This window comes from Panthera tigris, chromosome C2, assembly GCF_018350195.1.
Source record: "Panthera tigris isolate Pti1 chromosome C2, P.tigris_Pti1_mat1.1, whole genome shotgun sequence".
In the NCBI taxonomy this organism is placed as follows: domain Eukaryota; kingdom Metazoa; phylum Chordata; class Mammalia; order Carnivora; family Felidae; genus Panthera; species Panthera tigris.
In genome coordinates this window covers 55,007,758-55,034,822 of record NC_056668.1, presented here as the reverse complement: position 1 = coordinate 55,034,822, position 27,065 = coordinate 55,007,758, and the positions used below count along the sequence as shown (strand labels likewise).

At 35.3% G+C, this 27,065-nt stretch overlaps 1 protein-coding gene across 11 annotated transcripts in view; it reads right to left on the bottom strand.

Moving 5' to 3' along the window:
• The window catches only part of DZIP3 (DAZ interacting zinc finger protein 3), a 131,552-nt gene that overhangs the window by 75,228 nt on the left and 29,259 nt on the right, over nt 1–27,065 (bottom strand). For 8 of the 11 annotated variants that reach the window (XR_006222173.1, XM_042999049.1, XM_042999047.1 and 5 more), the window contains 9 exons: nt 24,319–24,433; nt 18,714–18,833; nt 17,218–17,319; nt 15,344–15,436; nt 14,517–14,569; nt 6,119–6,195; nt 3,846–4,463; nt 1,769–1,801; nt 737–906 (listed from right to left, as the gene is read on the bottom strand). Coding sequence is in view for 10 of the 11 variants with exons in the window: in XM_042999049.1 (XP_042854983.1) it covers nt 737–906; nt 1,769–1,801; nt 3,846–4,463; nt 6,119–6,195; nt 14,517–14,569; nt 15,344–15,436; nt 17,218–17,319; nt 18,714–18,833; nt 24,319–24,433 (1,381 nt within the window). In the remaining variant the exon portion in view is untranslated. The remainder of the gene's footprint in view (nt 1–736; nt 907–1,768; nt 1,802–3,845; nt 4,464–6,118; nt 6,196–14,516; nt 14,570–15,343; nt 15,437–17,217; nt 17,320–18,713; nt 18,834–24,318; nt 24,434–27,065) is intronic. The other 3 variants (XM_042999052.1, XM_042999053.1, XM_042999054.1) reach the window with 3 other exon arrangements.

Here is a 27,065-nt window from a genome sequence, read left to right as displayed (position 1 = left end):
TAACCACTGAAATCTTTCATCTTCTAATATTATAGATTATTATTCTATTATTCTCATTATTCTAGATTCTATAGAAAACTATTTTCAGTTTCACTCTTATTTTAATCTCAGTCTTCTGCTCTTGAGAGATCATTGATCTCTAAAGGAATAACATAATATCGATGAGGAGGCTACAGAAAAAAGCTCACAGATCCTCACTTGCACATGTGCGTGCATGCATGAGCAACAAAGGAGGAAGGGAGGGACTTTCAAAAAATCAACACATTCAAGTCAATAAGATGAAAAATTAAGGCCAGGAGTAATTTAGTGACCATATAAAATTAACATTAAAGAAATACAGAGATTACATCCTGCATGACTTTAATTTTACTCCCATGCAAATGACACTGAAATATCACGTTTTTCTCTTTTCTCTCTTCTTTCCCCACTATGTTTTCTTCTACTTTCTACTAACTTCCCACTTCTATTGCCATCACTCAGGACGAAGAAACATTCAGAAATCTAGCATAGTGCCTGACACATAACAAGTGTTTGGTAAATGCTGACAAAATAAAAGGTTAAGGCAGGAAAGATTTTTGGAAGAAGTACTGGAGAAAGAACCATTCCAATTCAAGCTCTGTGTGAACACTGATAAATGTAAACTAAGATTGTCTAGGATGCTGTAAATACAGCACATGTAACAAAGTAAAAGCCCTGATTAAGTTCTTTTAATTTAAATATTAATGAGAGCTTATACTTCCTGGAGATCTTTAGTAGATTCTGTTGAAGATTCACTGGGTATCGATGCTCCATCTTTATTCATTTCTGCTAACTGTATTTCAGGGTTTGATTTCACATTTATGTTGTACTCCATGAGAGGTGGACTTAGTTCTTCTTCCTCATTCTGTAACTCTTCTATTTCAATACCTAAATGTTAAATAACACTCAAAATCAGGACGCATTTAGTTTTAGCCTCATATCACTAAAAAACACCATCCCAGGAACAGAAAGACATCTTACTCTCTTTAATTACTAGGTGAAAATGAAATGCCCATTTATCAGTGACCAAATAGGTACTGATACTAGCTTAGAACCAATTAGTACAAACCCAAATGCTAAGATACTTTACTGTTATGTTAAGTAGACTCTAAATATTAGATATTGTACAACTTAAGTTGATTCTAAATACTAAGTCTTTTGAGGATCGTGACATTGACCCTGTTAATACTGCACCTAGTAAAATTTTAGTATAGTGATATCTTTTTTTTTTTTTAACTTAAATATTTTTATTGTTTAAGTATAATTTTACTTCAAACAAAACCCATGGTGGTGTTTTCTAAAGTATAATTTTAATTGCAGAATACAAATTGCATTTAAAGAACCACAGCACAAAAATGGAAATTAGAAAGATTAGCAACTCACCACCTGGCAAAAAGTATACAGCCTAGCAGTGGATAATTAGATAAAAGCTAAATAAGCTGAAGAGTAGCATATATGAGCAGGTAGAGCAAGCAGGTAGGCATTTTTGCCTGTTGAAGTGTCCAGTGTGTCAAAAGTTAATAAACTATGCTCGGGTAAATCCTGGAGATATGCATTAAGACCAAAGTGGAGGAAAAAGGCTCCTACTACATTCAGCTGACCAGTAGTAGTTTGGTCACATGATTTTCCAAGCTTGTAACAAATAATAGTTTATCATATAGTTATTTGACCAAGTAAAATTCCTATAAGTATCCCTTAGCTATTCCAAGTTGAAAGGTCACCGAGGCAATTTGTTTCTAAACATACTTACGTTGACTGCCCGTTATTGACTGTAGAGCAATTCCTATGATACATAAAGAAAAAATTTAGATGTACAATTGGAAATAGAACCAACAAATATCTCACTGGACTAAGAAAATTCAGAAGATTTTTACATTGTACCAATTACTTTTATAACTGTAAAAACAACCAGTTTCACTGATAAATCTAGTTTAAACAAGGCATAATCTTTAAATTGTAACATAAAGTTTATAAATTCATGTTTAGGCAAAGAAAACAAAACTTTGATAGTTCATAATAGATAATGCTTAGAATATAAGCACTTTAAAACAAGCAGCAGATTCTTAAAATTTTAAAAATCTAAGGTCATAAAGTAACAATAGTCAATTATGAAGCAAACCTCCATTGAAAGTGTCAGGATTTTTTTAGCAATATGAATTATCCTGATCAGCCCTCCCTCTCCCTTGTCCATTAATATCTATTAAGCACGTACAATGCATAAGGTTGTATTAAGCTCTAGATATTGAATGGTGAAGAAATAAGAGCCTTCACAGTGATTCAGTGAGAACAATGGATATTAAACAAATGAAAACAACTGTAATAACTACTAGGAAAGAGAAGATGATAGGAAAGCCTCTATTAAATTAGGGACTAAAGCTTTTGGGTCTAAGTGAGAATTACTTGAAATGCTTTGAATTTATTTAGTGCTTAAATATTTCCCAAATATTACCTTTATTTTCATTTGTTAATACAAATCTTAATGAAGTGAGGAGCCTACGTGGCACAGTTAAGCCTCTGACTCTTGATTTTGGCTCAGGTCATGATCTCGTGGTTGTGAGATCAAGCTCCGAATCGGGCTCTGCACTGGGAGTGGAGCCTGCTTGCGATTCTTCCTCTCTCCCTCCCTCTTTTCCCCTCCCCTGCTCATGCTCTCTCAATAAATAAATAAATGAATAAATAATAAAGTATTCATAAAGTAAATGTAAAAAAAAAGCCTCTTATTTTAAGTCAAGGGTTCTTGCATGACTTTCTCATATTATCGAAGTCAGCATTCTCTCCTCTTACACTCAAAGAAGGCTCTTAAAGGTTAAGCAGGAAAACACGACAGTATCCCAGGACCTTAGTAAAAGGAATGTTATTGAGGCCTAGCAATTATCAACAATAGTAGCTCAACAATTACAAGAACCCTAAGTTGTATGCTTACAAAGCATCAGTATGGTCATCAGTTGCTCACTAGGTAGTACGACTAATAACTTGGGACCAGGAAAAGTCACCCGGGATAGCAAAGTAAAGGTTTCAGTGATGCCGACATGCCTTGAACTCCACTCCCCATGATGACAACTGAGAAGCTATCCAGGAATGTGGGAGAGGAGGTCTGAAGTCTTTCCCACATGAAGAGACAATGTCCTTCATGGACATTTGGACAATGGCTACTGCTGACCTTAAACATTACCTGATTTTTTAAATTACTCATGGGCATGGCCAATGAATAGTTGCCAAACTTTTCAATTAATTGTCATGGTTCTGCTGGAAAGGAGGAGAAAACATATACCCATGTTATCTAGAAGGCCATACTTGAAACATACAGTACCTGTATTTCATGGTTTTAGGCATCCTTAATTTTATAGTAGTGATAAAACTCCTTCAGTTAAAAATCTTCAACAATTCCTTTCTGAAAACAAAAACTCCTCAACATGGCCAGGGAAATCCTCTTGAATGTATTCTCTTTGTTACCTCTCCCCTATTTTGATCTCAGTAAGGCCAAACTTTTTAGTTCCCTGTATTACAATATATTTTTATGTTTCTATACCTTTGTTCTTGTTTCCTTCTGAAACGTCCTTCTCCATCTTCTTCACTGGGCTAACTTTTACATGTCATTTAAGAATTCCTTAAATATTACACTCTCCAGAAAGCTTTTTTGGACTCTCAGGGTAGGATTTCCCATGGTATTCTGGAACATCTCTAGTACTATAATTTTTAGTAGTTTCTTGATGAGTCTATCCTCCCAAGATGTGAGCTCACTGAATCTCCTGCCCTTAGCACTGTGTCTGGCACATGGCAGACATTTAGTGAAGGTTTACCAGCTGAAGTAAATAATTATTTTGTACCTTGTTGATAGCAGGATAACATCCTCTGGATGATTTCTGGTACTGGTATGCCTAGGTAGATGGACAGTTGATGGTAATCAAGGGAGATATTCTCAATGGGATTCTCCTTCACTTTGTCAATATCCTCTTGCTTCATCCCAAGACGCAGAAGAATATCTGAAACTTTTTTCCAAATTGAATTGAATTGTGACTCAGTGAGACCATTCATCAAAATCTCACTAAGGAGGATATCCCTGTGTTTGCACAGCCTCAAGATGTCGGCAGACTTAGAGAGATCAGAAGATGGTGGTTCCATATTCCAGCCTTTTTTGGGTGCAGGGAATACATTCAAATGTTTTATGAGAGCTAATAGGAGATATAAGTCAAACTGTTTGGACTGTGGTAGCTCCTTGTTTGGGGGATAAAGCAGATGCCATGCTCCACCCAAAGGGTGATTGGTCCAAAGATGGTTGTAGTAAGGTTCCAGCACATTCTTGTGTATAAGAAGTTCTTTTTTCAAAAGAGGGGGTGGCATAGCCTCATCAAATATTTGCCGGACAATGTCAGTACCAGAAATGATAATTATATGAAGCAGATGATAGAAATAATTATAATCAAGTTTGAAGATAGGCATTTCATCTGAAAATGAATTTTGAGAAGTCAAAACATTCCACATTAATGCTTTTTTTCTATGTGGTCTGTCTCATTACATCCTAAGCTCCTGTAGGACAGGGACGATTCCAAAACAATGAAATACAGTATAGTGCTTTGCCACAGCCAGTGCTCAATAAGCATGCTGCTTCTACCTATCAAAAAAATCCCAACAAAAACAATATGTTCCCAAGCAAAAGTAATCACAAAGACTAATCACCACAGAAGCCTTTCAACCATCCAGGGTTTTGTTCAAGTAAACGAGCTTTGGCAACCAAATGGCATAAAACTTTAGGCCTTTGGAAATTCTGAAGACTTTCAAGAATGGTAACTGCCAGTGTTTAATTATATTTTATTCAGGCAACTTTATTTTAATCAGCACTGCCCAGTAGAACTTTCTGTGATAAAAATGTTTTAGATTTGTAGTGCCTATGAGCCACTGAAGACTGGAAATGCTGCTTTTCTAAATGAACTGAATTTGAAATTATATCCAAGTTTTATTAATTTAAATAGCTGCATATGGCTAGTGGCAACCATATCAGACAATAGAGAACTATATCAAAAAACATAAAGTGATCTAATGCCTTGATATCCCAGTGTAGTCCACAGACCAGCAGTGACATCCCCACGGGAGCCTGTTAGAAAGACAGAATCTTAACAACCACCTCCCCCCACCCCACCCAGAGCTACTGAATTGGCACCTACATTTTAACAATGTATAACAGATGATTTGAATATACATTAAAGTTTAAGGCACACTGGCCTGATGATGATATTCTTATCCTCTCAAAAGATAAATTAATGATTAAGTAGATAATTCATCAATGAAATGGAATAAGGCATGAGAATGAACTATTTGAGATTTTTCTGGTTTAATAGCACTTCCAAAGGAGGAAAGTAGACTGAGGTGAATTTAAAGTAGTAAGAACTTGATATATGATGGTATACTTTTTGTATGAATATCAAAATATGTATTTATCATAAAATGTAGCTTTATTATTTTATCCTTCACGATTCTGTGTTTCAAGAAATTTAGAAACTAATATTCTTGTTTGATATACTTGACATATACCGTGGAAGCAAGCAAGGTTACAAAGCAAATGACCCAGGGAACTTTCTCTGGGTAGCCTAGTAAGAAGCTGGCTGGGATCAAGGACACTCATTCCCCCCAGCAAGGACTGATATCAAACTATTCTTCCATGGGACTACGAGCCCTAAAAGCCTCTAAGTGGCATTGCTGACCAGCTGGCATTCCTAAACAGCTGGCACTTAAGTTTAGACTACTTGGCCTTGAGTCCCAAATTGTCATGCCTTCCATTTCGCTCTATTAACAGGGAATGCAACAAGAGAGGAGGGTTTGGTAGGGAACACCTGCTGGAGTCCAATCTCACTGTGTAGTCAACAGTTATACACAAGACCCAGCAAACTTCTCTATGATGCCAAGGTAATGGAAGACCCATACACCCGCTGATCTTTCCGTCCATGAATTTCAGCCCATGCCAAGTGATGCTTACTTAGTGTAAACATAAGCCCAGTGAATGACAAACATAAACACATGGTTGTCAGTGGTATGATACTGTACAGAGCAAGTCAAAACTTTTAATATACTTTTCAAGAGGAGACATATAAGAATAAAACAGTACCTTTTGCACTAAATTTTAAACTGATCTTCGGTCTTATATCAGTATCAGTAATTTTCAGAGACATCAACTTTTTATAACTGCAAGTAGAAAAAACTTAAGTTACAATTAATACCAAAGTTACTTAAGATTTCTGATATCAGCATGGCTAAATAAGTGAATATTGTCCTCTCCTCCTCCTTCTGGAAAAATTTAAAAGCAAAGGAAAAAAGGGAATGAACAAACAAAACCCACCAACAAGGATAACCCCACACTGTCAATTTTGTTGGAATTACCAGACAAATAGAACTGCTAAATCTCATACCAAAAAAAAAAAAGGCTGTGTGGCAACAGAAATACTGTAAAAAAGCAGCAAAACTATAACTCCCCCCAGACCTTCCTCCAACATAAGATCTTATCAATCACTAATCCAAGAAGAAAACTCATGTAAGGACTAGTGATTTTTTAAAAAAGGCAACAAAGAAATTAGCATAACAGCAATACAAATAACCAAAAAAAATGAGGGGTAAAAGTAGCAAAATTTATTAAACAGACTAAACACTAATGTTGTCATGAAAAACTTGAGACTTGGCACTGAGATAAACTCTCCCACAGAAAACAAAATAAAACAAAAATGGGGCAATACCAACTGGATGTTTTAAGTTTAATGAGGACAGAGATTTAGGTGTTGGAGGTTGTTAGAGGTGTTTTATCTCCAGCACCAAGACACTGCCCACCATAAACTACAATGGAAACATTTTAAACTCTAACAATATGAAGTATTGGCAAAGATACTGAATAAAAAATATTCTATACTGCTGGTGGGAGTGTAACCAGGTAAAACCACTGTGGGAAACAATTCAGCAAAATCTAGAAAAGTAGAAGATATGGTCAGATGGCCTACTGATTCTATTCCTAGGGATATATTCTGGAAAACTTTCTGTACATATACATCTGGAGACACATCCAGGCATGTTCATCATAGCACTGTTGTTATGGTCAGAATTCAGAAATAACCTGTATTTCTACCAGTGTAAACAGAAAAAAATTGAACTATACTTATAAATAACAATATATTATGGAATTTATATCCAGAAGTAAAACATGACAACAAATGCACAAAGGTGGAATGATATGGAAACATTATTGTAAGGTTCATACAATACCTATACTATACATACAATAGTATAGTATTGGAAAATGAACTTTGACAAGTTAAAAACATATATTATAAGTCTTAGAGCAATCATGAGAGGGAGAGGGTGAAAGACAGAAAGACAGAAAGAACAAACAAACCCAGGAAATAAAACACAAGGAACAGATGGGAAAAACTGAAAACAACCAGGAAGATGGTAGATTTAAATCCAGCCATATCAATAACTACAGCAAATCTACATGGAATAAACACCCAAATTTAAAAGATAGGCATTGTCAGGTTGGATATAAAGAAGCAAGACCTATGCTGTCCATAAGAAACTCTCTTTAAATACAGACGTATTTAGGTTGAGGTAAAAAGATGCAAAAAGATATATACCATGCGAATATTAATCCAAAGAAGACACAAAATGACTAATAGGTACATGAAAAGATGCTAACGTTAGTAATCATCCAGAAAATGCAAATCAAAACTACAATGAGAGATCATCTCACACTTGTTAGATTGTCTGTTACGGAAAACACAATAAGTGTTGGCCAGATATGGAGAAAAAGGAACCCTGTGCACTGCTGGTGGGAACGCAAAGTGATACAGTCACCAGGAGAAACAGTATGGAGGTTCCTCAAAAAATTAAAAGTAGGGGCACCTTGGTGGCTCAGACAGTTGAGCATCCAACTTTGGCTCAGGTCATGATCTCTTTCATGAGTTCCAGCTCCACATCAGGCTCTGTGCTGACAGCTCAGAGCCTGGAGCCTGCTAGGGATTCTCTCTCTCCCTCTCTGTCTGCTCCTCCCCCGCCTGCGCACGCTCCTTCCCCCCTCCCTCCTTCTCTCTTTCTCTCTCTCAAAAATAAACATTAAATGGGGCACCTAGGTGGCTCAGTCAGTGTCCGACTTGGGCTCAGGTCATGATCTCACAGTTTGTAGGTTCAAGCCCCACATCAGACTCTGTGCTGACAGCTCAGTGCCTGGAGCCTGCTTGGGATTCTGTGTCTCCCTCTCTCTCTGCCCCTCCCCTGCTTGCACTTTGTCTTTCTCTCAAAAAATAAACCTTAAAATAAATTAATAAATTAATAAATTTTAAAAAATATTTAAAAAAATTAAAAATACAATTAATCCAGCAACCCCACTTTTGGGTATATATTGTATACCCAAAGGATATGAAATCTCTGTCTTGAAGAGATATCTACATGTCCATGTTCACTGCAGTATTATTTACAATAGCCAGGATATGAAAACAACTAAATGTCTATAAGTAGATGCATGGATAAACAAAATATGATTTTTATACACACACACACACACGCATGCACTAGAACACTATTTAGCCATAAAAAAAAGGAAATCCTGCCATTTGTGACCACATGGGTGAACCTGGAGAGCATTATACTAAGTGAAGTAAGCCAGACGGAGAAAGACAAATACTGTATGATCCCACATAAATGTAGGAGCTAAAAAACCCCAAACTCACAAAAACAGAAAGTGGAATGGTGGTTGCCAAGGATAAGGGTGTGGGGAAAATGAATAAGGGGTCAAATTCCAGTGTACAGCATGGTGACTACAGTTAATATTTTTTGTATACTCGAAAGTTGCTAAGAAAGATCTTCAAAGTTCTCATCACACACACACACACACAAGAAAAAAGTTAACATATTCATCACCTCATACAGTTAATTAACCTTACTGTGGGAATCTTTTTATAATACATACATAAATCATCACTTTCTATACCTTAAACTTATACAATGTTCTATGTCAGTTATATCTTTTAAAAGCTAGGAAGAAAATAGCAGCAATATAGAAAAAAATAAATAGATCACGAACAACTGTTCTTTACCCCAGGAAAATAAGGCTGATTCAGCATGTGAAAATACATTAATGTATTCAGCATATTAACAGATTAAAGAATAAGAAGAAAACCATATGATCATCTCAATGCATGCAGAGAAGCACTAATTCAATACTCATTCATGATAAAAAAAAATTTAAGAGAACTAGGAAAACAAAAGAATTTATTCAACCAGAAAAAGGGCAACTACAGTTGATAGCTAACAACACACTAAATGGAGAAAAAGTGAAGTCTTCTCCCTAAGATCTAGAAAAGGCAACGATGTCTACTCTCACCACTTGTATTTAACATTGTACCAGAAGACCTAGCCAGTGCAGTAAGAGAAATAAGCAAAAAGTATATAAACTGGAAAAAAGAAATAGAGTTGTTTTTAGTCACAAATGACATGATCATCTGTTGAAAACCTCAAAGAATCTATAAGATGATATTAGAATTATTAAATACCAAGTCACAGGATACATGTCCAATATATACAAACCAATTCCACATAATACAAATAACTAGAAGTTAAAATTTCAAAAGTATTATTTGCAACAGCATAAAAAAACAAATACACAGAAAACTACAAACATTCCTGTGAGACATCAAAGAAGTTATAATTAAATGTAATTACACTCCACATTCATGGATAGGAAGCCTCAATACTGTTAAGACACAAATCATCCCCAAACTGGACTATAGATTCAACATAATCCCACTCATAATCCCAGCAAAAAGTTTGCAAACATTATAAGATGTTTCTTAGCTTTAATAAAGAACAGCAAAGGATCTAGAACAAAGTAGTTTTGAAAAATAAGAATAAAGTTGAAATCACACCACCTAATTTCAAAAGATAATAAAAAGCTATAGTATTGAAGATAGTATGGTATTGTTAAATGGACAAACATACAAATGAATGGAATACAAAAATGACTATATATAGTCTATAGATTTTAGATAGATAGATATAGATGGGACAGAGTGAACCTTGACCCTTATGTCATACCACATGCAAAAATTAACTTGAAATGGATTATAAATCCGGGGCACCTGGGTGGCTCAGTCGGATAAGTGTCCAACTCTTGATTTCAGCTCACAGTTTGTGAGTCCAAGCCCTATGTCAGGCTCCTAGCTGACAGCACAGAGCTTCTCTCTCTCCCTTACTCTCTGCCTCTCTCTACCTCTCAAAAATGAATAAATTTTTAAAAAAGAAGTGGATTATAAATCTAAATGTAAAACTGTTTTTAGTTTTATTAAAAAAACTGTTAGAAAAAATATAGGAGAAAATCTTTGTGATTTTGGGGCAGAAAAAATTTTCTTAAAACACAGAAAGCATTAAGCATAAAAGAAATGTTAAGACTTCACTGAAATTAATTAATTTTTGATTTTTGAAAGATACCTTTTAGAAAATAAAAAGGCAAGTCATGGCCTGGGATAAAATATTTTAAAAATACATATTAGGTAATTTGTACCTGGAATACACAATGAAATTTTATAACTCAAAGATAAACAATCCAATGTAAAAATTGGCAAAAAATTAGACTAGACAATTCATCAAAGAAGATATATAGGTGAAATAACACATGTATAAACATGTGGAAAGATATTCAACTTCATTAGTTATTAGGCAAATGCAAATTAAAACCACAATATACTATTACACACCTGCAGAGAAACTAGAACTCTCCTCCACTGTTGGTGAGAATGAAAATGTATAGCAACTTTGAAAAACATTTGGCAGTATTTTATAATATTAAACATATACCATAAGACTCATCACTCTTGCTCCTAGGAATTTACACAAGAGAAAGGAAAGAATATGTCTATACAAAAAGTATGTAAGTGAAATTTATAGTAGTTTTAATCATAATAGCCAAGCCAGAAACAACTCAAATGTCCTCAACTGTTGAATGAATAAATAAGTTGTGGTACATTTATACAATGGAAGACTACTTAGCAATAAACAAAAATAAACTAGTGTTGGGGTGCCTGGGTGGCTCAGTCAGTTAAATGTCCGTCTTTAGCTCAGTCATGATCTCATGGTTTGTGGGTTTGAGCCCTGTGTTGGGCTCTGTGCTGACAGCTCAGAGCCTGGAACCTACTTTGAACTCTGCGTCTCCCTCTCTCTCTGCCCCTCTCTGGTTTGTTCATTCATTCATTCTCTCTCTCTCTCTCAAAAATGAATAAACATTTTAATAAAAAAAAACTAGTGATACATGCAATAACATGGATGAATCTCAAAAATATTATGCTAAGTGAAAAAGTTCAAATGCAAAAGGCTTCCCTATTAAAGGACAGTCAGTAAAAAGCAGTACCATCAGGACAGAAATCACATGAGTGGTTACCAGCATCTAGAGGTTGGGCAAGGGGAATGACTACAAAAGAGATTTGGGGGGAACTTTTTGGGAAGATAAAAATATTCTGTATCTTGATCATGGTAGTGGTTACCCAAATGTATACAAAGAAACTCATTTAAATGTATAGTTCTAAAGAGTGGATTTTACTGTATATAAACTACAGATTGAAAAACTGACCTAAAAAAAAGAACTTCAGTGTTTAGAAATGCATTTATAATTGGCACTTTCATTAAAAAGAGCAAGGAAATGATTACTGTGAAGGTCAGGATAGGTTACCTAGGGAGAAGATGAGGAGTCAGGGAGAGAGGGCCCAAGTGAGTGCTTCTGGAGTACAGGCAAAATCCCATCTTGGGTAGGGCTATGACAGTGTTTGCTTTATGATATTCCTTAAATTCTGCATTTATATTTTGTGAGCTTTTCCTTATACTTTAATAACCATAAAACATTTTAAAGTTTAAAAAAGAATGATTCTGTTATTCATTCGTAAAACTCCATAAAGTAGCTCTTCCAATTTTGGTATTGTGATCGAGTTACCAGAGGATTCTCCCACAGATAACAACTAAAAAAACCTGGGCAAATTACAAAAAGTACTCCCTGTGGCACTGGATAGTAGAAGTAAAAGACCAATTCTGCTGAGAGGGTACGTGCTCAGAGGAGAGGAGGTAAGGGCTGGGTGAAATGTTAGTAAATTCACCAATCCTAGAGCTTTTAACCTGGGGCTAACTATACCCTGGCAGAAAACAAGTCTCCTAGGCTGTAGGAACCAGAAAATTGAAGCCAGGGAACCATAGCTATTGAAGAGAGTGGGGGAATCCCAGAAGAAAAAGAGATCCCCAAAAATTTCTACCCACACCTCTGACTGCTGAACCACATGTTTGGAACAGACTCAAAGCAGCTCAGGTGAAGGCAAGAGAACTGAATGGAGACTGGAGCCACTACCTGCCTCCCCCAAAAAAGAGTTCACAGTCCATATACAAGTTAATTGACTGTCAAAACAAAAGTACATTACCTATTGCAGAATAACGGAATTCGGAACCTCTACATCTGTCATGTATTCATTGGGTACCAGCTATATGTCAGGTACCCATGTGCCATTACGCTATGCACTAGAAATATGCTAGTAAGCAAGATAAAGTTCTTGCCTTCAGTGAGGTTATAGTCAAATGGAGAAGACAGACAAGAAAGTATAATAAAACTTAGTACATAGAGTTGACCTTTGAATTGAACATGGGTTTAAACTTCTACATGGATCTTTTTCATACAATGCAGTACTGTAAATGTATTTTCTCTTTCTTACGATTTTCTTAATAACATTTTCTTTTCTCTAGCTTAGAAATTGCAATATACTTCTCTGTAACTTTTTTTAAATCCAGTCAATTCAGTATATAAAACATATACAAAATATGTGTTAATTGCCTATTTAAGCTATCAGTAAGTCTTCCAGTCAAAAACAGGCTATTAGTAGCCTGTTAAGTTTTGGGGGAGTCAAAAGTTACATGAAAATTTTTGGCGGATGGTGGGGGTGGGGTTGGTACTTCTAGCCCCTATGCTGTTCAAGGGTCAATATTAAATTTTTTGATAGAAGTAAAGGGAACACGTGATAGAAACACCTAATGTCTAATGTCTTTCCAAAACTTTTAACCAGGCAAAACCAAAGGAGTAGAGTATTCCAAGCAAGGCCTGAAGGTAAAATAGATGGTATACTCAAGAACTAAAAGAAGCTCGGTATACTTGGTGCATATACACTAAGAAAAGAATGACAAGAGATGACACTAGTGAGTGCAGCAGGGACAGAGTGTCTGAAAAGTCAACCTAAGAAGTCTGAACTAAATTAAGAGCAATGAGAAGACTCTGAAAGATTTTTAAACAGAGAAGTGATACAGTTCAATTTTCATTTTTGATAAGTATTCTTGATGGCTATGTAAACAACCGACTAAAGGAAGGTAAGGCTAGGGACAAAAAGACCAGTTTAGAAGCCGTTTCAGAATTCCAAGTGAGAAATAATAATGTGATTTAGTTTAGTGCAAATGTAGGGGTGGAAGTAAGGAGGCATTTACAATATTTTTAAGAAGCTGAATTGACTGGACTTAAAAATTACAGAGCAGTGCTGGGAAGGAAGATTCTAAGTCCAGTTATGGACATGCTGAACTACAGTTATTTCTGGAAATAAAAGTGGAGCTTTTTGAGGGTGCCTGGGTGGCTTAATCTGATTCTTGATTTTGGTTCAGGTCATGATCTCACAGTTTGTGAGTTTGAGTCCCGCATCAGGCTTCATTCACGCTGGCAGTGTGGAGCCTGCTTGGGACTCTCTCTCTCCTCTCTTTCTCTCAAAATAAACTTTAAAAAAAAATTAAAAAAATAAAACTAAAAGTGGAACTATTTAGTATGCCGGTGGATAGATCTAAATTTTAGGAGTGGAACCTATGCCAGAGATAAAGACTTGGGTTTCATTATCTTATAAAGGAAAACTGATGCCTTAGATATCAATGCCATATTCCTGGTAGTCTGAAAAATGGTAGACGTTTACACTTTCAACAGAAGAAAACAGAATCAATGAATTAGGAGAACTTTTCCTATTGAAATTTCTAATTTTAATAGCAATAATGCTCTCTACCTCTATGAGTTCCCAACTAACACTAGATCTTCCTCTGCATTACAGTTTTCTCATCCAAGAAATAAGATGATTCTAATCATTCCAGCAAGCTTGGAGGCCTGGATAAGTTTTGAAAGCTAGGAGAAAGTTTTTACATCATAACAACTTAATTTAAATGACTTTAAGAAAAATATGTTTTGTTTTCAGGAAAAGATTATCTTTATACCTAGAGGAAAAGCATTCACATAATTAACCCTTACTTGCTTTAGAATTTAATTGTCTACAGCATAGGGAGAGAGGAGAAGACAAACGTCAATCAAATTCAATTTTTTTCATACAACTAATACTCTTTTAAACTTAATAGAGCTCCAAAAAAGAAATTAATACACAAACTTAATGGAGCTCCAACAATTGATAGAAAAAGAAAAAAAGCAGCAACTGAAAAATATGTACATGCTCAGGAAAAAGAAGAGTTTATTTCAAGCTTACCTTGCTCCTAAATTTTCAATGGTTATATATTCATCCTTTCTCACAACTTCAAACTGCAAGTGATGGAAAAAGAAAAAAATAGCCCTAAAGTAGTTCAATTTTCAAAATTCTTTAATGTTACTTCTTAGCCTTACCATTTGAAAAAAGACAATGAGAATGAAGCTAAACAGACTTTAAAACAAGTAAAACAGAAGTAACAAGGTGAACCATACGCAATCCTAATCAAACAACAAACGAGTGGATCTTAAAAAGCAGTCCAACTTTATATCAGTATAGGATTTAAATGCCAAATCTAAAACACAAAAAAATATATATGCAAAAAAAGAAATAATACATATTTATTAGTTTGGTCCATTAGCTTATAAACTGAAGATGTGACAAGACACTTCCATAACTAGAAAAAATTAAGTAGATACAATTTGACTATGTTGTATGTAATAGGAACAATATGTGATGTTCTACAGATATTTTCATGGGAAAATGTTTACAAACTAAAAAAGGTTCAGGAAGTCTAAAATTATTTTAATCTTGGGTGGCACAGAATTAGATTATCATCTTTGATTTATGACAGACTTTCCCTCTTGGTACAGTCATTGCCTGCTTTGTTTCTCTCCCTCCCTCCCCCTGTGTGCATCTTTATTTTTAAATATTTTTGTTGTTCTTAAGGTCCAAATCTATTGCTTTGGAGAAATCAAAGCAATAGAAAGGTCAGGGAGCTTGTCATCATCAAAAGAAAAAATATGACTAGAATACTATTATGATTCCCAAGTCTGTTTGCAGTAAAAAATATCAGTGAAGGGAAGAAAAATAAGAAAAAAGATACTTACCAAAATTTTAACAATTCCAGGTACATCACATTGCAGCATCCTTACCATATCACCTGTACATCCTTCCTTCAAACATTTTCTCCCACTAAAACTCTAAAGTTATCAATAGAAAAAACAATAAATTATTAACAGAAAAAATACAAATAAAAATTTAAAAAATCACTAATGTACAAAATTGATTAAAGTTCAATGCAGATGTTGCTAGATGATAAAAGATGTGAACAAACACTGGAGAGTTAGCTGTTTAAAGAGAGTCCATAGGGCACGTGGGTGGCTTAGTAGGTTGGGCATCTGGCTTTTGGTATCTGCTCAGGGCTTTATCTCATGGTTCATGGGTTCGAGCCCCACATCAGGTTCCATGCTGACAGTGCAGGGTGGGATTCCCTCTCCATCTCTGCCCCTCTCCCACTCACACTGTCTCTCTCTCTCAAATAAATAAAAACTTTAAAAAAATAAAGATAGTCCAATTTGTGTATTAATTGATTTCCTATTTAAAATGCATGATCACACTTTTCTCTCTCATCATTTCTACTTCAAAATCTTCAAGCAGCTATATTACAGCCTAAAATGTATTTGCTGCCCCGCAGGGAAAGCAACTTCAAGTAAAATGTACTGATTAAACAAGTATAAAAAGGAATACTGAATTTTTATCAGATATATGAGGATTCCAGGGAAAGGAATAAAAATGTTGAGTCCTTTCTCTGGCTCTGACCTTACTATTTCCCTTGGTTAAGTTACTTAGTGTTCATTTACTTCTCTTTCTTGAAGTTGAGCTATATTGATTGCCCTAACAATCAAAGAAGGTGAAAATTATTCACATGTTGCTTTAAATAAATAAATAAATAAATAAGCATAAAACTTCATACAATAATGTTTAGTGTACGATGCAAGTTCATATTTTTTTATCTGTCAATCCTCACAACAATCTTAAGAGGTAGGTATTACTATTCTCACTTCAAATGGTTTAGAAAACTGAGTCTGAGAGTCGTTAAATCACCAGCCTAATGAAAAAAAAAAAAAAAATAGTGGTGGCTCAATCTGCACATGAACCCAGATCACTCAACACTATATACAATATTCTTTGTACTATACCACAATTCCTTTATAAGGGGTTTTCTGCTGTTTGCACAATATAGACACTCTAGAATGAAACAGTACAGACCCAACCTATGGCCATTAGCTCACTAAAGAGTAACCAATATAGAACTGAGCTTTGGAATTCTACTTTCTTAAGAATTTAATTTAATTATATTACCTTAGGTAAAAACAAATAATACAGATAGGGGTGCTCAGTTGGTTGAGCATCCAACTCTTGATTTCGGCTCAGGTCATGGGATCAAGCCCACATCAGGCTCTGTGCTGACCATGGAGCCTGTTTGAGATTCTCTTTTCTCTCTCCCTCTGCCCCCTTCCCCCACTTGCGCTCTCTATAAATAAACAAATAAACAAATAAATAAAAAATTGAAGGCTATAACATTTATTATTGTCCCCCGCTCCTTAAAATAGAAACTATCCTTAAAATTGTATGTACCCTTTCCTTTTTTTTGGTTTACCAAATATATATATCCTTTGAATCTATGTTCTTTATGTGAATACACGCAACAATATTTCTATTTTTAGGACTGTAAACTTCTAAAAGGAAGGAAACAAACTGATAAAAATCACTAAACAAAGCAATTAGCAGAGTATCCCCAACAAAGATGTGTTTAATAAATGGTGATAATGAACAAAGAATAATGAGGAGAAAAGCACGAGACAACAGGCAAAGAAAAATAGAGGGGAAAGAAAAAGGAGAGAAGGATATGAACAGGAAGAAATGAAGAGAAATGGATAAAGGAAGAAATGCTGTGAAGCTTTGAAGGAAAAACAAATACCTGGTCATTTTCACCTGGATATTTTAAATTTTTGAACTTTTTCCAACAAATTTTATGGAAATAAACACAGCAGCTTTTACTGCACATTAACTGAAAAAATCCCTGGAAAAGATAAAAGTAAGCAGTTGACATGAAAATAGTAGTTCATACAGATATAGAAAATACTACCATAAGTCTCATTCATTCCTTTCATTCATTCATTTATTTATTTATACATGAATACCTTAAGTCACTTTCAAAACTATTCTATAACTAAATGAATTTTACATGGCATTCAAAATTTATCAACAGATCACTGGTCATCAAAGAACTTTATAGGTCACTTTTCATAGGTCCATTTTCCCATCACTAAAGACAGTGCATTAGGATAGAAAGAAAAGGCAGTCAATTTGAAGTCAATGTAATCATCTTCCATATACCGCATACAACAAAATATCCGAAATTTGATGTGTGATCTTTTCAGAGGAACGTGCTCTCTGCCCCTCTTCTTCACCTCCATTTTTACATTTCTCTTTTCCTCCAGCCCCAATTTCATACCATTTTCTCCTGCATCTCTGCTAATAATCACCAGACCTGATTTGTTCTCTTAGTGATAGCTACTGCATTATCCCAGTGTTTAAATTTCTTGTCCTTCCCAGTGTGAGCTCCCTGGGAACTACAGCCCTGCATCCTTTAAATAGGTAAACTGCATGAATGGCATAAATTTTTTGGCCAGGAGGTTCTGCTGCTACATGCTGTCCATGTAATTGGAACCCTGGAAGCCTCCCTGGCAAACCTTAGATTTTTATCACCATATCACCTAAACCAAGACCAACTTGCCCCACGTTGAGCACTCCACTTCCCCAGGTCCACTTCCCAAAACTTGTATTACTCTAATGAATAGATCTTGGATTTCTCCCCCATCACTCGCTGTATACATCATGCCTTGCAACTGGAATTCCACTATATGACAGACGTGGTGTCAGATTGGCACTGACGGTCACATCTTATCCTATCTTGTGATTTCCCACAGCCTCATTCTGATATATCCAGAGAGAACTAGACTTGAAGTACTTTGTTAAATTTCTTCAAATCCAGGTTGGTTTCATTTTGTTTGACCAAGACCCATACAACAGATAATGATCGCTCACTTAGTAACATAATGCTTGAGGAGTAACAACCTTTCTCCTTAGTAAAATGCTAGTATTTTCAACCTATAACATTTCTAACTATAAAGAATATTTCACATATTTTTCATGTATGATTACAGGCATTTGAATATTACAAAATCCTTAGCAAAATCGATTATTTTTTTATTGACTCACAGGATTTAAATAATTCCTGCTCACTATGAATCTAAGTACTCAGAGATACTCAACTTCTTAACTGCATGAATTACTACTGTAATTAAACTAAGTACTGTTTTTAAACAATATTTTGATGCATGATAAAAATAATTTTTATCAAAGTTTAATTTTTAATTATATTAATTTAAAATCAGTTAATAATTATATTACCTTGTAATTGGTGTTCTTTAAAATGTCAGCTTCACAAGATCGCTCACAATCTAGATAACTGCAAATGGTCTGCTTCATTATATTACTTTCAGTTGTCTTGATAAAATCATTAAGAAGATCCTAGATTAAAAGGTTTTTTTTAATTTTATGAATTATTAGTAACAAGACTGCAACACTTCCAATATTTTACCTTAAATAATATGTCCATTTTATTATCTCCCTTTTTGAAGGCATTGTATGTTTTCTTAAAAAACAGTATAGAACATATTTCCCTCATTCAAAGTAAACAATACATGAGAAGGCCCTAAATTAGAAATACTGGGTTTTTTACTGAACATAAACATGGAGAAAGGAAAAAGTCTTTATTTGAGTCTATACCTCTGTTCACCATCCTAACTCATGGCACAACACCCAGCATGTTCCTGTTAAAAATTACTTGCTCTGATATACATACAGAGAGACAACAAATCACTGGGAGCCCAGGAGGGTCTGCTAGAACTGGTCTCCAGAACACCATATTGGCAGTGGGACTCCTGGAGTGGTGTAATATGCCACTCGGGGCCATTATGGGCAGAAGTAGCGTACAGAAATATGCTTCCAATGTTGAGTTACAACTTGGAATGAAATTTCCTATTTTAAAAATGCTGATTAAATGTAGATGAAACACATTACCAGGTCTATGTTAAACAGGTCCTTTGACCAGGTCCTTAATCCTTATCCCTTAGAGAGACAGTATTACGAGATTTCAAATAGCAGTATTTCTAATATACTGAGAGTATACAACATGACTAATAAGCTTCCATAGACTATTTGATAAATCTAGTCACCATAACATTCTTTTGATGCCATTCAGAATTTTATTTTATTTTATTTTTTTTAATTTTTTTTTCAACGTTTTTTATTTATTTTTGGGACAGAGAGAGACAGAGCATGAACGGGGGAGGGGCAGAGAGAGAGGGAGACACAGAATCGGAAACAGGCTCCAGGCTCCGAGCCATCAGCCCAGAGCCCGACGCGGTGCTCGAACTCACAGACCGCGAGATCGTGACCTGGCTGAAGTCGGACGCTTAACCGACTGCGCCACCCAGGCGCCCCCAGAATTTTAAATTGATGGCTGATACTGAAGAATAAAGATATTTTGACCAAATTAACTAAAACATTTTAGTATCAAGAAGAGAGAGAAAGAAATGAGAGGCGTTTAAGGACCTTTCAGTATGAGGGTAGTATATCCTGTCAGCATAGCCAATGGCCAAGTGGAAATGCTAAAAACAACAACAGCAGCAACAAAGGACTCACAGAAAATATATAACTACTGCAGTTTCACAGATCTTAAACTTAGTACTTCAATATTGATCTACTGATACTCCCACCAAATATATGCCACACATGCCTATAGGCATATATACATACGGATATACGCAGCTAGCTACAGGGGTGTGTATCTCTGTGTTTTCCATCTTCTCTACGCCAGCCCCTTGCCTTCTTTAGAACACTAACTACAATTTGTAACTATTTTATTAGGTTTTTTTCCCTTTTTAATCCTTTTGTTCCTTATTCTTTATTCCTTATCTCTTGCCTCCCATCTTAGGCATTCATTCATTCAACATATTTACAAAATGCCTGTTTTAAGCCAGCTTGCTATGGAAGTTATGTATGTTAATGGTAACAGTAGTAAACTTAGCAGGCTAAGACTTAGCCCTCATAGGACTCACATCAATGTCATCTACCTCTATCTGTTCAGCTTCAAGCCAGAAATCTTGAACTCAGCCACTGCATAATAGATTCCATCACCTTTTGCATGTAATATATCAACAAGTAACTACTGAGTCTTCTTCCAAAATACATTGCAAATTTTTCCATTTCTATCTCCATTTTTACCACTGGAGCTGCCTAACAGTTAGGCAGCTGTTACCTAGATTATTAACTGTAACAGCTGCCTAACTGCCCCCCTCTTCCCCACCTACTCTGCTCCAAGGTACTCTCTACACAGAAGCAAAAGATGTCAGTTACTTGCTTAAAACTCATCAATGGCTTCCCACTGTACCTAAAACAAAGTGGGGAACCCTTACCAAGGACTGCAAGGTTCTGCAGAACGTGCTGCTGAACCCAGTATATCTAGCCATCTCTTGAAATTCATCTCCAGCCTTGCTCATTATAAAATTTACACAGTTTTATCTTTTTCAGTTCCTCAGACTTGCTTGTGAAAGCCACACTATATTCCATTTACCTAGAATTGTTCTTCCCCCAGTCTTCACAGAGCTAGTTCTAGTCTCAATCTGCTGGTTCCAACTTGAGTATCACCTTCCAGAGAGGCCACATATACATACGCATATATACGTATAAATACAGATACATACAGTATACAAGTGTATATGTGCGTGTTCTCCATTTTCTCATTTTATTATAATTTGATTATATCATTCTACTGTTTAAAAGTCTTCAGGGGTTTCACATTAAACTCAAGATAGGGTCTGAACCCCATACTTGGCTTATTAAGGGCTTCCATGATGTGGCTGACATTTACCTCTGTTATATTATGCATTTATGAAACAAGAACAGATGGTCATTTAAAAAAAACCAAAGAACATAATACGTAACAACAAAAACTCTTAGTAGATAATAGCTGAAATAGTCATTGAAATTAAAATTTCAATAGAAGGATAGGAACAATGGTAATGTTAAAAAATAACAAGCATTTCAAAGGACACCACCCTGGCTAGGGTGCCAGCATCTCTAAGGGTGCTATATTGCCCCACCAGGATGAATTTATCTAAGGGGATATATGAGGACAGGAACAACTGGGGCAGGGAAGGCCTCTGGTGGAACTCACCCAGGATAAAGGGGTACAGGTCGCCCTCTAATTGCCCTAAAAATAAACTAATCATAATGTCTGAGAAGCAAGATTTTCAGTGGGTTGCCAGGCATCAATCTTAACAAATTAAGAACATACTGGCCTACAGCCAGAACAGGGTCATTGAAGCATTCTGTTCTGTCAGACATTAAACCTTTATTGGATTTTAAAGAAGTAAGGGAGTGAGGGCTGGTAGAAAGTCCAAAGCAGCTGGAATGGTGGCTGGGTGCCCAAAAAACTCATGGCAGCATATATTTTTGGAAGCTGTATATAAATATTTTAACATTATAATAACTAATATAATAGGACTAGTGTGCACTGGCTGAATATCAGCCCTACACAGAAAGCTAAAGCTGAGGAAAATATCCTAGAAAATAGTACAAAAAAATAAAATGTAAGAAATAAGGAAAAAAATAATAAAATCAGAGATTCAGTTCAGGATGTCAAGTATCTGAATAATAAACATTTCAGAAAGAAAAAATGGAAATGAAGAAATTATCAAATAAGTAAATTTTTAGAATGTACCAGAACATTTTCAAAATATAATCTCAGAACACTAGAGAACACAGAATATCCTAAAAATTCCCAGAAAGAAAAAAACAAAACAGGTTACCAGCAAAAGATTGAGAATCAGAGCATCAGATTTCTGAAAAGTACTATTGGAAGCAAAGAAGGTAACAGAAACACACTGAAAATATAAAGGAAAATAATTTGCACCCTACAATTGGATGCCCAGGCAAGATACAAATAAAGTGTACAAAAAAGAAATTATTTCGAAGACTTGAAAGATCTCAAAAAATTTACCTCCCAATCAAGTACCCTTTTCTAGGAAGCTGCTGAAGGAGCTGTACCACCAAAACAAGGGAGTAAACCTAAAAAGAAAGCTTGAGATCAAAGAAACAGACGATTCTACATAGAAGTGAAGGATATTCCAAGGAATAAAAGAAAAACCTAAGGCACATTTAATAAAAACATATGACTGACTATTGGTAGGTTGGGGAAAGGGAAATGTATGTGTAAAGGGGAGGTATAAGAGCTAATAAACCCTCCTCATCTGCCATCATGGGTAGTCAAAGATAATATCTACCATGGAGAAATATTTAAAAAGCAGCACATCTTTTCAAAAAATATAGGTAAATATCAAAGAAAAATGTCTAGAGAGTTGGAAGAAGGTTTCTCTAGTTAGGAACTACAATTAAAGCTGATGTACCACAGACTGTTAATGTTTAAGTCTTCTAATATTTGACAAACTACATGTATGTATTATTTTGCATGAAATAAAAAAATTCACTAAAAAAAGTTTGAATAACAAAAAATATTTTAAAAGGAGGAGGAAAAAGAGAAAAGTAAGACCAAGTAGGGCCTGCTTTAGGCAAGCAGCGAAGTTCAATGTTAAAAATAATATATAAAATCATTACTAAGTCTAGGTTTAAGGTCATGTGATTATCCTGATAAATGCCAAAAACTGCTTATTCTATTGATTACTGTGAGAGCTACATTAAAATAGTACTCTGAGAGAGGAGAGTTTTCTATCTCTCCTTCTAGTTATATTAGCTTTTGTCCCATACATCTCGAGGCTCTATTATTAGCTATATACAATTTGACCTATTACAGCTTACTAGAAAGTTGAATTTTGTATCTTTACAAACATCTGCTTTGAGGAATGCATTTGGCTTTAAAGTCAGCCCAAACATAAAGATCCCGAAAGGTTTAAAGTAAAAGTCTGAAAAGACGTATGTCATTCAAACACTAACCAAAAGAAACTCAGTGTAGCTATTTTCATATTAAACAAATTAAAAAGTGACTGTAATATGACTTAAAAGATGGATGAAAGTTACCCCAAAAGTAAAGAATACCCAGAAAGTATGAGGAAATGGTAACCCTCATACTTTGCCTTAAGAATACAAACTGGTACAAACTTTCTAAGAGGATATATGAAGACAAATACCAACATGTTTACAAGTGTTTTAAAGACTTACTTCACAATTCCACCTTTAGAAATGTGTCCTATGGGAATTATGTGGGAGATGCACAAAGATGACTTTACATAATAATGAAAAACTGGAATGTTTAGGATAAACTGAATATTCAACAGCAGGAAACTGGTTATGCAAATTAAAGCATGATTTTATGATGAACCATGAAAACAAATCATACTGTAGAATAATCTAATTACTGGGAAACTCAGAGTATATATTTCTAAACTATATATCAATGTATATAACATACCAATTTACTAAAAATAAAGGGTACAAGTGTTTATACATGTGTGTCTGGAAAAACATAAATAAAAATACTAGTATTAGTTTCTCCTTTTGAGGAAATATGGATAAATTTTATCTTTCAGTACTTAAACATTTTTCAAATTTTCTGAAATAATTTTTTTAAGTTTTCTTAGTACTTTTTAAATTTAAATCAACAACAAAATAACGGTAAGTATAATTAGAAAAAAAAGTAAGTTAATTAACTACCACATTTAGCTATAGCCGCATGAAGTACCGGACCTGCATAGCTTTTAATCTTCTTGTTTCTAAATAACAAATCTTGTTATTTGCTAACACAGCTACCTCACTTCTATGTGTTGAATCATACATTCTGCACAAAGTAATGGGATTAATGTTGTTTCTTATACAAAAAGCTAATTTCCAATAAAAGAACATGCTGCTATAGAATACTACAAAATTAGCACAGACCACACTTCATCGAAGAGGATTCTGATTAGTCACAGATGAAATGCTGTTCTTAATTTCTTACTTTAAAAGTTGTAGGTAAATCTTCATCTTCTGCAGGATCTATGTCAAACCAATGATCATTTGTATCTCCTATTTCTTGTAAGCTTTTATGAAATTCTAGCAGTCCTCCATTATATCTGTAAGGCATTTATTTTAAAATAAGGTTAGTTTGAATGGGACTTTAGATAGTTTACCAATAAGACAATGAGCAACTCTTTTTTTTTTTTTTTTTTTTTTTGGTGGTAAGTAGGGTGATGATAACCTCTGGCATGCTATAGAAATACAAATACTAGGACTCTCACCTGTGGTAGAATGGGATGAAATACAGGTGGAAGGGGAGGCAATAGATTATGTAGTAGCTCAAGCTTGAACAGTATGGGGGCCTTGGTAATTAAAGGGATTGTAGAGTTGGTTGGCTTTTGTCTACTGTCTTGGAAGCCTTGAAGAAAGAGAATGACAGTCACAGGTCAGCCAACTATTGACTCAGGGCACACTGTGAAAGACAGAGGACTCTATGGCAGCATTTAAAGAGACTCTCTCCTGCAGCCATAAAGATAATATGTGCTGAAAATCAGGCCAGATTTAGTCACAAGGTGAAACAAACTGCAAAAGAGACCAAATGTACCTCCTTGACAGGACTATTACCAATTCAGGACACCCTGTGAAAGCTAAAAGGCCTCTACGGTAACATTTAAAGAACCCTTACCAACTCTAATAAGGGCAAACTGTGCTGAAAATGAGGCCCAGTATTTAATTATAAGGTTAAAACAGCAGCAAAAACTAAAAACACTGCCTCAGTGGATTATGCTAAAATCAGGGCTCTGATTGGGAAAAAGTAGACCCTGAGGTCTGATATGGAGACATTTAAGTAAAACTCTTAAATTGCCTTCAACCCTCTGGCTGACAAGGAGTATCAGAATCCCTTTACTGACCAAGTATCATCTGAGGTTCATATCTCAAAAGATGATGCCCTTCCTTCTCAAGATCCTCTCCCATCTGTGCTTACTGCCCATAGAGCAATAAATCTAGGGTCAGGTATAAACAGAGCCCATGTAAGAAAACAGAGTTCCTGCCCTGAAAGAAAAAGCTTATTCACCCTAAGAATTGCAGAACTTGACCAGTATGTACTGGCAGAAACATATGTGGGAGTGGATCTTAAGAGTGTTGACCCAATAGACAAATATACAACTGGATAGAGAAGTGTATGTTGATATGGGAGGACTCTTCCACAATTCAAGATTTACTTTCCTAGCTAGGACACCTGAGACACCATGCTGCTGAGAAGGCTACTTGAAGCTTGGATCCAACATTGACCTATAGTAATTAAGGTGGAAATGCAGGAAATTTGAAGGCAGAGTATTAAAGAAAGTTCAAGGAGGTAAGGATATTATAATGGACTTACTACCTAAGACCAGAGGAGCCACCACTAAACACAGTTCCCTGGAAAGGCCCAGAGGACACTCTAACTATTAAAGCAGTGTTTTCAGGCAGTTCAGTGGTGGTTGTTTTCTATAGGCCAGGGATGAAAGTCAATGATGCTGTCATGTGACTGGGGTTTCTAGTTATCTGTGATATGGAAAACAGATTCTCTCCAACACCCATCAGTAAAGAGACTAAAGAATAGTTCACACATCTGGGGAAAGGACAGCAATACACATTCTCTGTCTTGTCTCACAGCTATGAGAATTCTCTCTACAATATAAAGAGATTTTGATCATCCTAAAATTCTGCAAAACATCACACCAGTCCACTATATTGATGACATCATGTTAGTAAATGGGAAGCAGGAAGTCTTCTGGGTACCCCAGTGAAAAACAAGCATGCCAGAGGATAGACGATAAACCTTACAAAAGAATCAGGTAACTACCATAGAGATGACTCTTCTGGGAATCCCATGGTTGGACATAGCAGTAATACTGCATAAGGATTTAAACTGCCTAATTCATCTTTCAAATCTCAAACATTATTTCCTCAAGAAGACTTCTCATTCCCATAACTAGACTGGGGGCCCAGTAAAAACTTTAATTATTCACTGTATTTTCCTTCATAGCTATTATATTTCCAAATTAATTAGTTGTATAACTGATTATTTGATTAAGGTCTACAAGATTCACTATAGTGTCAGTTACATGAAGATAGGAACTGTTTTGCACATCATTGTATCCCCAATGCTATCTAGAGATGCTAGCACAGTCTCTAGAATATGATACATTCTTAGCAAATAAAATTAATGAATTATGCTACGAATGGCTAAGGGTACAAATAAGGAAACAATCCATATCAGTTCCCCCGTACAATTTCACTAAACATATAATCCCCAATGTTCCCCAAACATAGCATCTGGACTCTTTCAACGCTTTAAAAGCTCATTTATACCTTAAACACCTATTCAACTGGTGATAGTATTAATAACTACAACCAGCATTTATTTATTAAGCCTACCATTTTTGTGTTCTTAGCACTAATTTTTTTTAAAGTTTATTTATTTATTTTGAAAGAGAGAGAGAGAGAAAGAGAGAGAGAGAATCCCAAGCAGGCTCCATGCTGTTACCATGGAGCCCAATGCAGGGCTTGATCTCACAAACTGTGAAATCATAACCTGATCTGAAATCAAGAATCTAACGCTTAACCGACTGAGCCACCCAGATGCCCTATTATTAGCACTATGGCACTATTATTAGTTCCATTTTATAGATAAAAAACATAAGGCTGAAAAAAAAAAAAAAGATAAGGCTGAGCAACACTACATTCCTTAGAGTCATTGATTAG